This window comes from Chaetura pelagica, unplaced genomic scaffold (genome assembly GCF_000747805.2).
Source record: "Chaetura pelagica isolate M959 unplaced genomic scaffold, ChaPel_1.0 scaffold127, whole genome shotgun sequence".
Lineage (NCBI taxonomy): Eukaryota > Metazoa > Chordata > Aves > Apodiformes > Apodidae > Chaetura > Chaetura pelagica.
In genome coordinates, this window is record NW_009953923.1 from 1,147,112 (window position 1) to 1,159,109 (window position 11,998).

General features: G+C 36.6%; 1 protein-coding gene across 1 annotated transcript in view; it reads left to right on the forward strand.

The window, feature by feature from the left end:
* Positions 1 to 295: 295 nt before the first annotated feature.
* LOC104392216 (pituitary tumor-transforming gene 1 protein-interacting protein-like) overlaps positions 296 to 11,998 on the forward strand; it is a 23,232-nt gene continuing 11,529 nt past the window's right edge. Inside the window, 5 exon segments of the mRNA XM_010001585.1 lie at positions 296 to 365; positions 2,708 to 2,760; positions 6,009 to 6,117; positions 10,298 to 10,406; positions 11,964 to 11,969. Coding sequence (XP_009999887.1) covers positions 296 to 365; positions 2,708 to 2,760; positions 6,009 to 6,117; positions 10,298 to 10,406; positions 11,964 to 11,969 — 347 coding nt within the window.

The following is an 11,998-nucleotide window of genomic DNA, read 5'->3' on the forward strand; positions in this document are numbered from 1 at the left end:
GCCCTGGGCTGTGTGGTGCCGGCGGGCCTCTGGTGATAGGGGGTTCGGCTGCAGGGAGGCAGCAACCGCATAGGTTTTCTCTGTCGAGACTAATGGTGAGGAATGTGGCTTGAAAGGAGAAGCTGATGGATATGCACTTGCCATCCTGTTCTCTTAGACTCGTTTATTTCATAGCTACCTTTGGAGGGCAGTTGGTGACGCTCGGCCTCAAATTTAGTTGCTGTTAGTGGATTTGGCCAGAGAAGAGCACATAAGGGTAGTTTGTATTAAATTGGATTCTCTCAGGTGGGCGTTGATGTGTGTTTTTAGAGCCAAATTTAAGGTGTTTGGTTTCTTTTATGGAAGACTTTATGCTCGGAAAGGAAGTATCCAACTTTGTGAGACAACTTCACTTGAGGTAGAAGAGAAAGGGAGCTGTCAGTGTTTCTCAGCTGTTAGGGGGGAAGAACAAAAGGTAGACCTGCTAAAAACTACAAGTTAATCAGTTTCTGTCAAGTAGTTCTGACAAACATAAGCAAAACTAAAGAGTTGGATTGGAGCCAAAAATCGGGTTGAATTGCAATGGAGTTGCTTATGGCTTCTCTGGGGAACAAGCTGGTTATTATTGTTCATGTGAATTTAGAAATTTGCCCATGACACTAAGTTGGTTGTTGATATGGAGAAGGATCATGACATTATGCAGAAAAATGTGGATGACCTTTAAGGAATAAATATTAGAAATAATGCTAAAGTGAAAAAAAATATTGTTGTGACTAGTAGTGTTTTAATCTCAATTTGAAACAGTTAGAAGAAAAGTAAGGAGGTAGACTTGTTGACTAGTAGATGCATATCGGTTACTGAAGTGAGAAGAGAGAGATGTCAGTTTTATTGTAGTTCTGCAAGACTATGGGACCTTATTCCCACATCCTGTTAAAGATTCTGCAGTTCAGCACCTGTGTTCGCCAAGGCTGGACTGACATAAAGCAGGGCTACAGAGGTTGTGTTTATCCATTTCAGAAAATACCTAGAAGAATATGGTTTTCATTGCTGGAGCAAAAGTGAGGTTGAGGGGCAATAAGAGTTCTTGAAGAAAGTACTGTTATGCCAGTAGGAGAGAACAACTGTTAAAGAACAGTGTTTTCCTGAGAACGAGGGCATAGAACAAGTTAAAATAATCAACTAGCAATGAGTAGTAGAGGTGTTGAAAGGTTTCTGATTATCTGAGCAGTTGCACTGTTTCGGTTTGGTGTTGTTTGAGGGGTTTTTTGTGTAATAAGAAGAACTTAACTTTAAGATCAGTGAGGAAGTGGTATTGTTGCAGTCTCTAGTCTTTAGTGTGTGCTGCTATAGAGCTTTGTCTTCCTAAAGCAAAAAAAAAATTTGTGTAGAGGAACAGCCTTTGTTCTGTATTTGTGCTATGATACCTTGGTCTGTGACTACATCTAGAAAGTGAGGCCAAACAGGTAATTGGTGTGTAGTTAACTTAGTACAATTCTTGTATGTGTGGGCAGCAGTCTAGTTGTAAGAAAAAAAATACTTAACAATGGAGTGCATGAACAGTAATATCTTCTTGTTATCTCCTGAGAATATAAATTCATACAACTACAGTGCGCTCTGTATAAGGTGCTAAACTAAAGTATTTTGTTAAAACTACACCACTTATCAAAGTAATGTGTCCACTGCTTGATAAACCAGGCTTTGTATATAAAAATTATTTATCACCTTATTAGGTGATTAATGCTGATGTTACATGCCAGTATAGAAGGGTTTATTATATTTGATAAATACTGTTTAAAATACAGTGTGAATTATTGGTGGTAGTGGTGCTATGTCTTACATTTATTATTTTTCCTTGATAATACAGCAAGACCCTTGAAATATTAGAGGCAGACTATCAACTTGGTATCTATTTGAAATTAAGAAAATAATAATAAATTTTTTTTGTGACTCTCATATGTGAAGTAGTTCGTCTAGGTCAAGACTATGGTATGGATGTGGGTTTGTGAGCAACAAATTATGTCTATGTTGTGGATAAATAAAGATCTTAAGTCTTAAGATTATAAGCATTCAGTACTTCTGAATGAAAGTCATAGTCTTTTGCTGGAATCCTTTGGGAATGTGAACACCAGTAAATACTTAATTTTTTTAGTATAGAAGATGTTTTTTAAAATCCAAATAAAAGGAGTTAAGTCTTTCTGCATCACTTAGCCTTTCAAACTTCTGTTAGAGTTCTTCTTACAAAATAACTCTGTGTTCTATATTTGTAAACACTTTTTAATTGTTATTTGGAGGGCTTTTACCTTTTAAAAACTTTTTTTTTCCTCCAGAAAAAGGTCAGTATCTATGAAAGGAGGACCAATCCTAGCCAAGGGTTAGCTTTTGCTAGGCTTCCAAAGCTGCAAAAAAAAAATAATCAAAATTGAAGTGTAAAAGTCTTACAACTTCAGCTCTTGGATTGTATCTTCTGTGTTGTCCTTAGCAAAATCAGATTGAAGTTAAAGTTAAGCTTGAATTGTTTTTCTAACTATGTCAGAGGTCAAACTGAGTGGCTTGGTTTGCTACAGACTTAGAATGTGCTTACTGAGTTGTTGTTAATTATTTCAGTCAAAATTGTTGCTTGTCTCTAGAAGTAAAAAAAAGAAAAAGTTAAGTGTTATGTTAAATGCTTCACATATACTAAGTAAATGTAAACATAACACCTGTGTTTGGTGGTGTTTTTTTTTCCTAGAGTGCTCAGAGTTTTCCCAGAGATCCTGTGAAGAATGTCTAAAAAATGTTGCGGTAAGATTTCTAACATCCTTTTGGTTTACGAAAATATTGTGGTTTTCTTCAGTTAATATGAAATAAAGTTGTTAGGATTTCCTTGGCTGTTTGGTGGGGTTTTGTTTTGTGGTTTTATGGTGAATTGAGTCAAACTACCCTTAGTAAGAGGAAGTCAAGATCAGTCAGTTTGAGTATCAACTCTTATATAAATGGTAGAGTCAACTGATGTGCTGGTTCCCCTCATTCACACTCAATGTCAGTGGGCTTTCACTTTGCCAAGGTTGCTCCATGATTTGGTCACTCAGGATACTTCTCTGCTTTGTCTGGAGAGGATGGTGTAGAATCCAGGCTTCCAGTTTCCATGTGTGCTCAGTGCTTTCATGGCACAACTGAGTGAGTTGGTATTGCTGCTGGTTTAGGCTCATTCTTGTTTTGCAAGCAGCGCTTAGTTAACTTTGTGCCTTACAAAAGGGCTTGATAAACTGAATCAGATATGGCTAAAATGCGTTCCGGTTCTTGAATGCGAGGAGAACTGGGAAATTAATGTAAATAAAATAGAAATGTCTTTCTCTGGGGGTGCCCCAAGTGGTGCATTTGACTGACGCTGCCTGGGTTTTCACTGACTACATCAGACTGTAAGTACTTAAGACTTGCGGGCTGGGTCTTTGTTCTTGTAGCCAAGTGTTTAGATTTTCCAATGATATTACAATAGGGCAGAGATGTAAAACAACAGGATTTTTTTTTATCCTTTGCTCAAAACTTTTTTAGCTCCACAATAAGGGTTATTATAAATGTGCAAAAGGTGTCTGTTCCTGCAGAGCAGAAGAAACTCATATTTAAGGTGAAGACAGCCAGGCATCCTCATGAGCATAGAATCATATCATAGAATCAAAGAATTGTTTTTTTCGAAAGGGATCTTAAATGGAATCTAGTGGAAAGGACCAGCTTTTTTTTTTATCCTTTGCTCAAAACTTTTTTAGCTCCACAATAAGGGTTATTATAAATGTGCAAAAGGTGTCTGTTCCTGCAGAGCAGAAGAAACTCATATTTAAGGTGAGAGGTTGTCTTGAATTCTAACTTAAGGTGTCACTGAAAAGAAATATTTTGGGAGTATTTAAGTAACATAAGTTACTGTAAAACTTTTCACTTGAGAATGCAGAGATGTCTGAACTTACTTGTTGAATATTTGTTATGCATTTTTTTGTTTTTTAATATAAAATATTACCTTGTATCTGTATTCTCAAACCTGTGTATTTTTCATCAGAAGCATGATATTGTGTAAAGAACTCTTCATCTTAAGAAGTGTAAAGTTGAAAATGGAAAGTATGGATCATTAAAGCACTAGCACTGTTATGACTGTCAGTTCAAATAAGTACTGCTGCTGCATGAGCATTGCTTATTAACATGAGAGCTGTGTGTTCACCTAGTGAGAGAATCCTTTAGCTGTGTTTGTGCACTGAAGACAATAACAGAATTGTAGATACATTATTTTTAAATTCTGTGAAACCAATGATGGTGTCCAGGCTGGTTTTGGTGACAGAATGATGGCTGATTCAGGGCAACTGCTTCAACAGCATCAGTGTTAACCTTGTACAGAGATGTTTAGACTTGATTCAGACAATTCACACATTTTTTAAAAGAAGAGAGGCTACAGAACAAAATCATGAGTACTTGTGTGAGCAATAAAAAAAACAAAGGCTTACTGAAATTACTTGAATTCCCTCAATAGAAAAAAATCAGGTTTTCTTATTGTTGATAATAGAAATAGCAGCAACAGATAAGAATGAAAAATTAATGTTTGGTGAATGGACAAAAACAATTGCAAACAAACACTAAAATGTAGTAATTTATTTCTGTTAAATAAAATTATAATTCAAAATGCTTAAATTTTGTTTATGATAATTATAATTGGGTTGATCTTTTGTCTTGGTCCTGAGTTAATGAATACCTATTTTCTTGTGTTTTTATTAAAAAGTTCTGAGTAGTAATTTTGTAGATACTTTGTTGCATTTAATCTTATTCCTTACAGTATGATATATTAAAAAATAACACATAAGGGTTTTGATTTGGACTGTTGAATTCTGAAGCTTCAAATACTTGAATACAAAGAAATACTTATGGCTGTGACCAGATTACCAGGTGTACTAAAATTTTTTACCAGATAATGTGTAAATATCTATTGATTAACATCCTGATTTTTCCCTTCAAGTTTGTAACTGCGTATAACTGTGTAATATAAAATATACAAACATTTGTTAATAGGGCTACATTTTAAAATCTGTATCTGTGTGTAGAGCCTCAGGATTCTGGAGAATTTTCTGAAGTCTCATTTAACTTTTGAGTAGAATACCAACATGCTTTTCCCTTCATCTGTTGGTTTTTGTCATTCTCATCTAAAACAAATATACAGAATCTAAATTCTTGTGGAAAATGCATTTTAGGAAATCCAGGCATTAAAAAAAATAGGAGCTAAGAACAGTTATAGGAATCATTAAATATAGCTAATGTTTTTGGGGAAAGGTAGGAACAATAGTCACTTATACACACCTTCCTGATTACTGAGGAAGAAGCATTAATTTAATGTTTATAGTTACTATCATATCTCTTAATACTGAGAATATGTCCCTAAAATACATGTGGGCTGAAGTAATGATGTTGCACTTTGTTATCCTTGTGAGACTACTAAAATAAAGTCAGCAATATCCATCAGAGTGTGACCTTGGTTGCTGCCATACTGTGGAAAGGATGTATGCTTTACCTCTAAATAAAATCTTTTCAGTCTTGAGTTTTAGGTTATGTAGATGAAGGTCAAAATTAAGGACAAGTTTCACCCACAGTTGTTTAGTCTTTTTTCTTTTTTTTCAAACTTGATTTTGACAGTGAGTTTGATTTTTAGCATTGGCAGTGAGTCAGTTGAAATATTGTCTGTTACTTCAGCCTCTGCAGCAATCAGTAGCTGTAGTAGGTACTGCCTTTTGGGCTACACGTTTTTCATAGTTAGATGGAGTAGTCTCAATCAAAATGATACAGTTGGCCTTGATGTGCTCCCAATTGTCACCACCTGTATGAGAGACGTCATGAGTCATCTGGCTTAGCCTCCTACTTAAACCAGGGTAAATGTTACATTAAAAAAAATTAACAATTACTACTTTAGTCTGCCTCCTGTTAGTCGTTATTTTTTTACTGTTAATTCTTATTAAATAGTTGATTTTAAAAAGTGTAATTTTTTTGAATATAATAATTTATTGTCTTTTCCTTTTGCACAGTGCCTTTGGTGTTATACCAACAACACTTGCATTGATTACCCTGTAAGAAGTATTATTCCATCATCATCACTATGTTCCCTCTCAAAGGCTCGATGGGGAGTTTGCTGGAGTAAGTAATAATTTTACTTTTGCTGTAGAGAATTATTTATGAGTATCATTAAAATAAGACTGACACTTCCTAGAGCTGTCTCCTGGTAATTTATTTGGAGTAGTGGAGGAAGGAGGCAGTGGTTATGATTTGGAACAGTAATCTCTAACTGTTGCTTACAGACAGTCATTGTCAAGGGCTCTTTGTGAGCAGGCAGTGTAGTTATGCTGATCCTGTGGCTTTAAAACATTTAGTACACAGTGAAGTTCTGTTGATGGTAGAATCTAGACTGGGAATCAGTGTTGTTGCAGTGTTTTATGTACGTAGTCAAGATTCACCTGTTTCTTAATCAATACTTCTGGGGTACAAAGAAATAAGGCCGTTCTTTCTGACAAAAGGCAATAATTCTTACCTGTTAACATTTATTAAAATGTCCAATGATATACCTGGATGCACAATTTTTGTAGTATGTTCCAGTGACAGTAGTGAAGCGAAACCAAAAGAATGAACCCACCCAAAAATTCTTGAATACTGTTTTTGCTTAAACAAATGAAAAAACATTGCAGTCTTGGGGTGCTGAAGATAATGATTGCAGTTAAGGTTCAAAAGGAAGCTGCAATGTGCCACTGTACATTGTAATACTGTGTCATTTAATTGTTCTTAGGTTTCCTTTTACATTGCATATTGTATTCCAACATACAGTACAGTGCATATACTGCAATTGGGATGAATTCTTTTGGAGCCCTTTTTTGTGATACTGTGCATACAGATCTAAATTCAGACTGGACTGGAACAGAGAACAAACAAGATATTGGGAAGTTTGTTGTATGAAGTGAGAGTACAGCTTCAGTGCAGCCAAGAAAGGCTTGCTGCTTACTGTGTTTGGTCATGAACACCAGGAGAATAAATGACAACAGTTGGGAATGAACTATCTGTGACTACGTTAACTGTAAATTAGAAGAAAGTTACCACACATAGAGCAGTGAGATAATGCAATAGTCTGCATCAGAGTAGCAAAGATAGAAAATTGCTGCTAAAATAGAGTGTGCAAGTTTCTGAACACTACCACCTTGTGTAATCCCTGCAAACACAAGGGGTCTGTGCTTTGTTTTGTGAGGGAAAGCATTTATGCTTAGACTTTGGGAGTTTTTCAGAGCTTCTGCCAACAGCTGGGTACCCACACAGCTGCTTGCTCCCTCTCTTCTTCCCCTGGGATGGGGGTAGAAAATAGAACAAAAGCAAGAAAACTAATGGATTGAGATAAAGACAGTTTAATAGGTGAAGGAAAAAGGGGAAGAGGAAGAAAAAGCAAGCTAAGGAAATTGTTTACCACATCCTACATCAGGCTGATCCCCAGCCAGTCCCCAACCTTGGAAGCCAGATACCCACTTCACTTTCCTTTACCTCCAGTTTTATTGCTGATAAGGGCTTTATATGGTATGGAATATCTCTTTGGCCACTTTGGGTCAGCTGTTCTGGCATTGTTCTTTCCTGACCTCTGCTATCTTTTAGCTACCTCCTAGTCACTGAGAGAAACAGTAGATTAGGGAAAAAGATACAATCTTGATGCTCTTCAGGCCTATTCAGCAGCAGCCAAAACAGTGGTGTGTTATCAATACTGTTATAGACAAGTCCACTTGTGTCCAGAAGGCTTCTTAGCTGGATCCTAAAGCCAAGTTGGAGGCAACCTGATAGTGATGCGGTCAAAGTGATAGCATCTCATCCTTGTTTCTCCTGGGATGAAGGGGCCTCCCTGCAGGGCAGGGCAAAGACTGGTGGCAGTCGTTGGAAGTCAAATGCTGGAAGATTGGAGAGTAGCTGAACCTTCTGTGGAGAATTTAGGTTAGATATTAGAAAGAAATCCTTCAGTGGGAGGGTGGTAAGACAGTGAAACAGGAAAGCCCCATGCCTGGAAGTGTTCAAGGGCAAGTTAGATGGGGCTCTGAGCTACGTGCCTTACTGGGAGGTGGCCTTGTCCATGCAGGGAGGTTGGAATTAGATAATCTTTAAGGTCCCTTCCAACCCAAACCATTCTATATTTCTGTACCAGCTGCTGTAGAGAAAGTTAACTTGCTGAGCTGCACCCAGTACAGAAACCTAAGTCCTTTTGCAAGCAGTGAATATTGGGATCTACTGCTAAGGATGTACTTGGCCATTTACTCCTGCTCTAGAAGTGACTTCTTGGGTGCCATTTGAGTTCCTGCATTTAATGTAGCTTAAACAAAGAATAAGAACTTGGTAAAGGAACACATTCTCAGAGAAAAAAGTTAAAGTGGAAAACGTAAAAAAATACGAACCCTAAAACAATTATAAAAACCATTATGCAGATATGCATTTCGTTAATAGATTATTATTATTTTTGTTACCAATTACATGCAGCAGCATGCCATGGCATGTGTAGTCTTACTGAGACTGTCCCTTTTGGACACAGCAGGAAAATTAATTAATTTGTGAGTGTGGTTATGGTGTGGTGTTTTTCTTTTTGCAAATAAAATGGAGATGAGTGTTGGCTCAGTGTTGCTGAAAATGAAGGTGAATATTGCAGCTCTCAAAGTCAAAAACAAATTACTAGCTTCCAGTTACAATTTTATATGGAATGAGACATATTGACAGATTATTAACGAGCAGTGAAGAAAACAGAATGGCATAGAAGCAATGCAATACAAAGTAGCTGAATTGTATTGTTTTTTCATTAATACTAAGCAAATGATATAGTGAAGATGGAAATGCAGACTGAAAACTGGTGGTCTTTTTCTGTGCTTAGATGCAAGTTCAAAATATATTTTTTGCTTCAGTTAAATAGTATACTTTTTTAAAAATAGAGATTAAAACAATTTTTTGTTGTTTTACTTCAGTAAATGAAGTGTATTCAGTTGCTTGGACCTTTTTGGCAATTAACAGGATGAGAAATGTGGTATGCTGAAATGGGTTGCTTTGATAATTTAAATGTTTTGAGTTGTGTATTGTTAAAAAGAAACTATGTATGGATCTGTAATATAATTTACTAGTTACAGTTTATAACACAAAAAGTGTTTGCTGGAGTCAAGTCTTTGGCAAGATCTGTGAAGGATATGCCTTGGTGAGGCATGAGTTGGTGAGACTGGTGGAGAAGTAACAGACTGTGACTTATGCATGTGGTCAGAGAGGACAGACCCTCTGCACTTCACTAGCTTAATTTGACTGTCTTATGTGATAAGTACCCTGAAGCAGTAAAAAGTGCGAGTGCAGCTATTTTGTATTACTACAGCAGCATGAAGCTATTCAGAGGGATTTATGGGGGAGAATGGAGAAGAGGTAGCTTTATTGCCTCCTTCCCCCATCGTGCTTTAAAATGGACAATGTGGGAAGTGTGTGGGAAAAGGTGACTAGTTAATATCTCTGTTACAACTTTGGATAATTTCATTTTGTCTTTCATTAGGTCCCTTAAATAAGTCCTCAAAGTTGTGTCTATAGCTTTGCTTATATCATCCCCATTGGCTTCCTTCTTGGGCCATACTCTCTTCTAGGACAACAGGTTTCTGATTTTTTTAATGCAGTCCTGTCCTGGTTCAGACAGTGTACAGTTGTTACAGTGTATGCTGTTAAAATAACACCCTCAGCCCCATTTCCTAAGTGCTGTTTGGACAGGGATGATGACTTTGTTTGGGCCTAGGTGATGACTTAGGAAGTTTTATGGAGAGTTTTTATCAGTTCCTTCAGCTGGATTAGATTATCTTTAAAGATCCCTTCCAACTCCATACATTCTATGATTCTGTGAGATCCTCTGACATTGTCATCTTATTTAATTTTGTTCTTTATCTAACTGCTGCATGTAATGTGGGTACATTGCTGCTGTATCTAGGACTCTTGTGCTGTACACTGACTAAGGTTGTGATTGGGAGGGCAGAACTGTGAAATCACACTAGTAAATACATTTAATAAAAGGTATTGCAGGATGACTTTTTATAATTTGATGTGTGTAAAGAGCAATTTTACATAATGTCTGTCCAGTGTAGATTATGCATAATAGCAAAATTTGAATGTGATTATAAAATTGAGTTCTTAACTGGCATAGTTGCACAGAATTGTGGTTTTGGTTGTTTTGTTTGGGGTTTTTTTTGCATACAGACATGTAAAATGCTTGGGAAGGAGGGGAAGAATTATCAGAATGACAAATGTTAATGCTGGAGTCTAACAAGTTGATTATATTCATATTTTTCAGTAAACTTTGAGGCTTTAATTATTGCGATGACTGTAGTAGTTGGGCTCACTCTGGTGTCCATAGCAGTCTGTTGCTGTTACTGCTGTTACTGCAGAAGGCGTTCCAGGAGGTAAATACATACATTTGTTTCCTTTACTAACTTTAGGTGCTGGTCTTCCCTACCTATGATTTTTACTGTCCAGTATATGAAGAATCTTTTCATTTGGAAGCAATTTTGGTCACTTTGCTTTATTTCTTCTAGAGAGACAACAAAAAAAAGAGATGTTAGTGACAGGCAGTGTGACACTAGAAATTACGCTAGAATGGCACTGTAGTAACATTATTTGTGGCAGTGTCACAGATGTGTACTTTAAGCTACTGCTTTGCACTGCTACATTTTGCACATCCTTATTAAGGTTGGACATTAAATATTTCAATGGCCAAATAAATACGTACTGCTTGTCATACCGGAACAAATACTTTATTTCAAGGCAAGCTCATGGTACAGTAAAAAGGGACTAGATGGGTTACAAATAACTGAGCATCAATGTCCTATAACACTTGTTATCACTAGTTAACACTAGTTTGCTCTAGGATCTGCCAGCAGACAGTCTGTGTCTGATTATCTGTCTTTGCCGATCTAACCAAATATTCTAAATGTAGGATGAGTTTTTTTTGTTTTTTTTTTGTTCTAGGATACTGAGAGTGACTTAGTTGTTTTCAAGTAAAGTAATACTGCAAAAATTTAATGTTTATTTGAACTTGGAGAACTTGTAAAACTTTTTTTACTGGCTTCTCTCATTGGCTAATAACCTCCAAAGAGAGGGAAGCAGTTGATGAGTAGTCAAAATGGATGTCAGTTCTCCCATGTGACGGGATTAGTGTTTATTCCCTAATAAAACAACTGGAAAGTCTTGTTTATTGGGACAGCACAGTATACTTCATTCTATCACTGAAGTTTTAGAGTTCAGGTTTCTGGGCAGTGTAATTTCAGCTAGTTATGTTCTTTTTGTCCTTCAGTACTTCTCATGTGAACAAAATGTGGCTCTTATTTCTTATCTGAAATAATTTATATACTACTTCAAATACCTGGAATTCATTGTTCTTGTTTGAGGGTTGTTGGTTTTTTAAAGAGCTTATTCAGCTGTACAGTGCTTAGTGCTGACTTTCAAGCCAGATAAATATGGTACATCTGTGGCTTTAAGAAAAAAAGAAAATTAACTGTAAATAAGGTGTAATTCCCTTCTTTTTTTCCCTGAGGAAGATGCATGCACCTGTTCTGCCTGTAGATTGGTCCACCATGCTTGTCCTACTGCAGAAATTGATAACTCTTTAGCCCCGTGCTGATAAGCCTTGAAGATATGTAGAACTGTTTTAGATTTTATGTAAGATCTGCCAACATCCTCTGCAGAAGAACTGAGTAGGCCCCCGTGGCTGACACGCCAACAAATAAAGTTTGATTCCTGTGAAAAGAGAGATTTGTGTCAGACTTCAGTTTTAGTAACTAAGTTGTCAATCAGTACTGTAACATGTAATTTGAAAAGTAAAAGGTTAGATGAGAGTCATCTTATGCCAGGACTCCAAAGGTGTCAAGCTTAATCTTTTGACACCTAGAGGATTTAAAGGTCTTGTCAGAGTGCGGTCCAGCTTATTTCAGGAGGATTCAGAATGTATTATTACATGGAAGCCTGATGTATTACTGGCTTTAAACCCACTGATTCT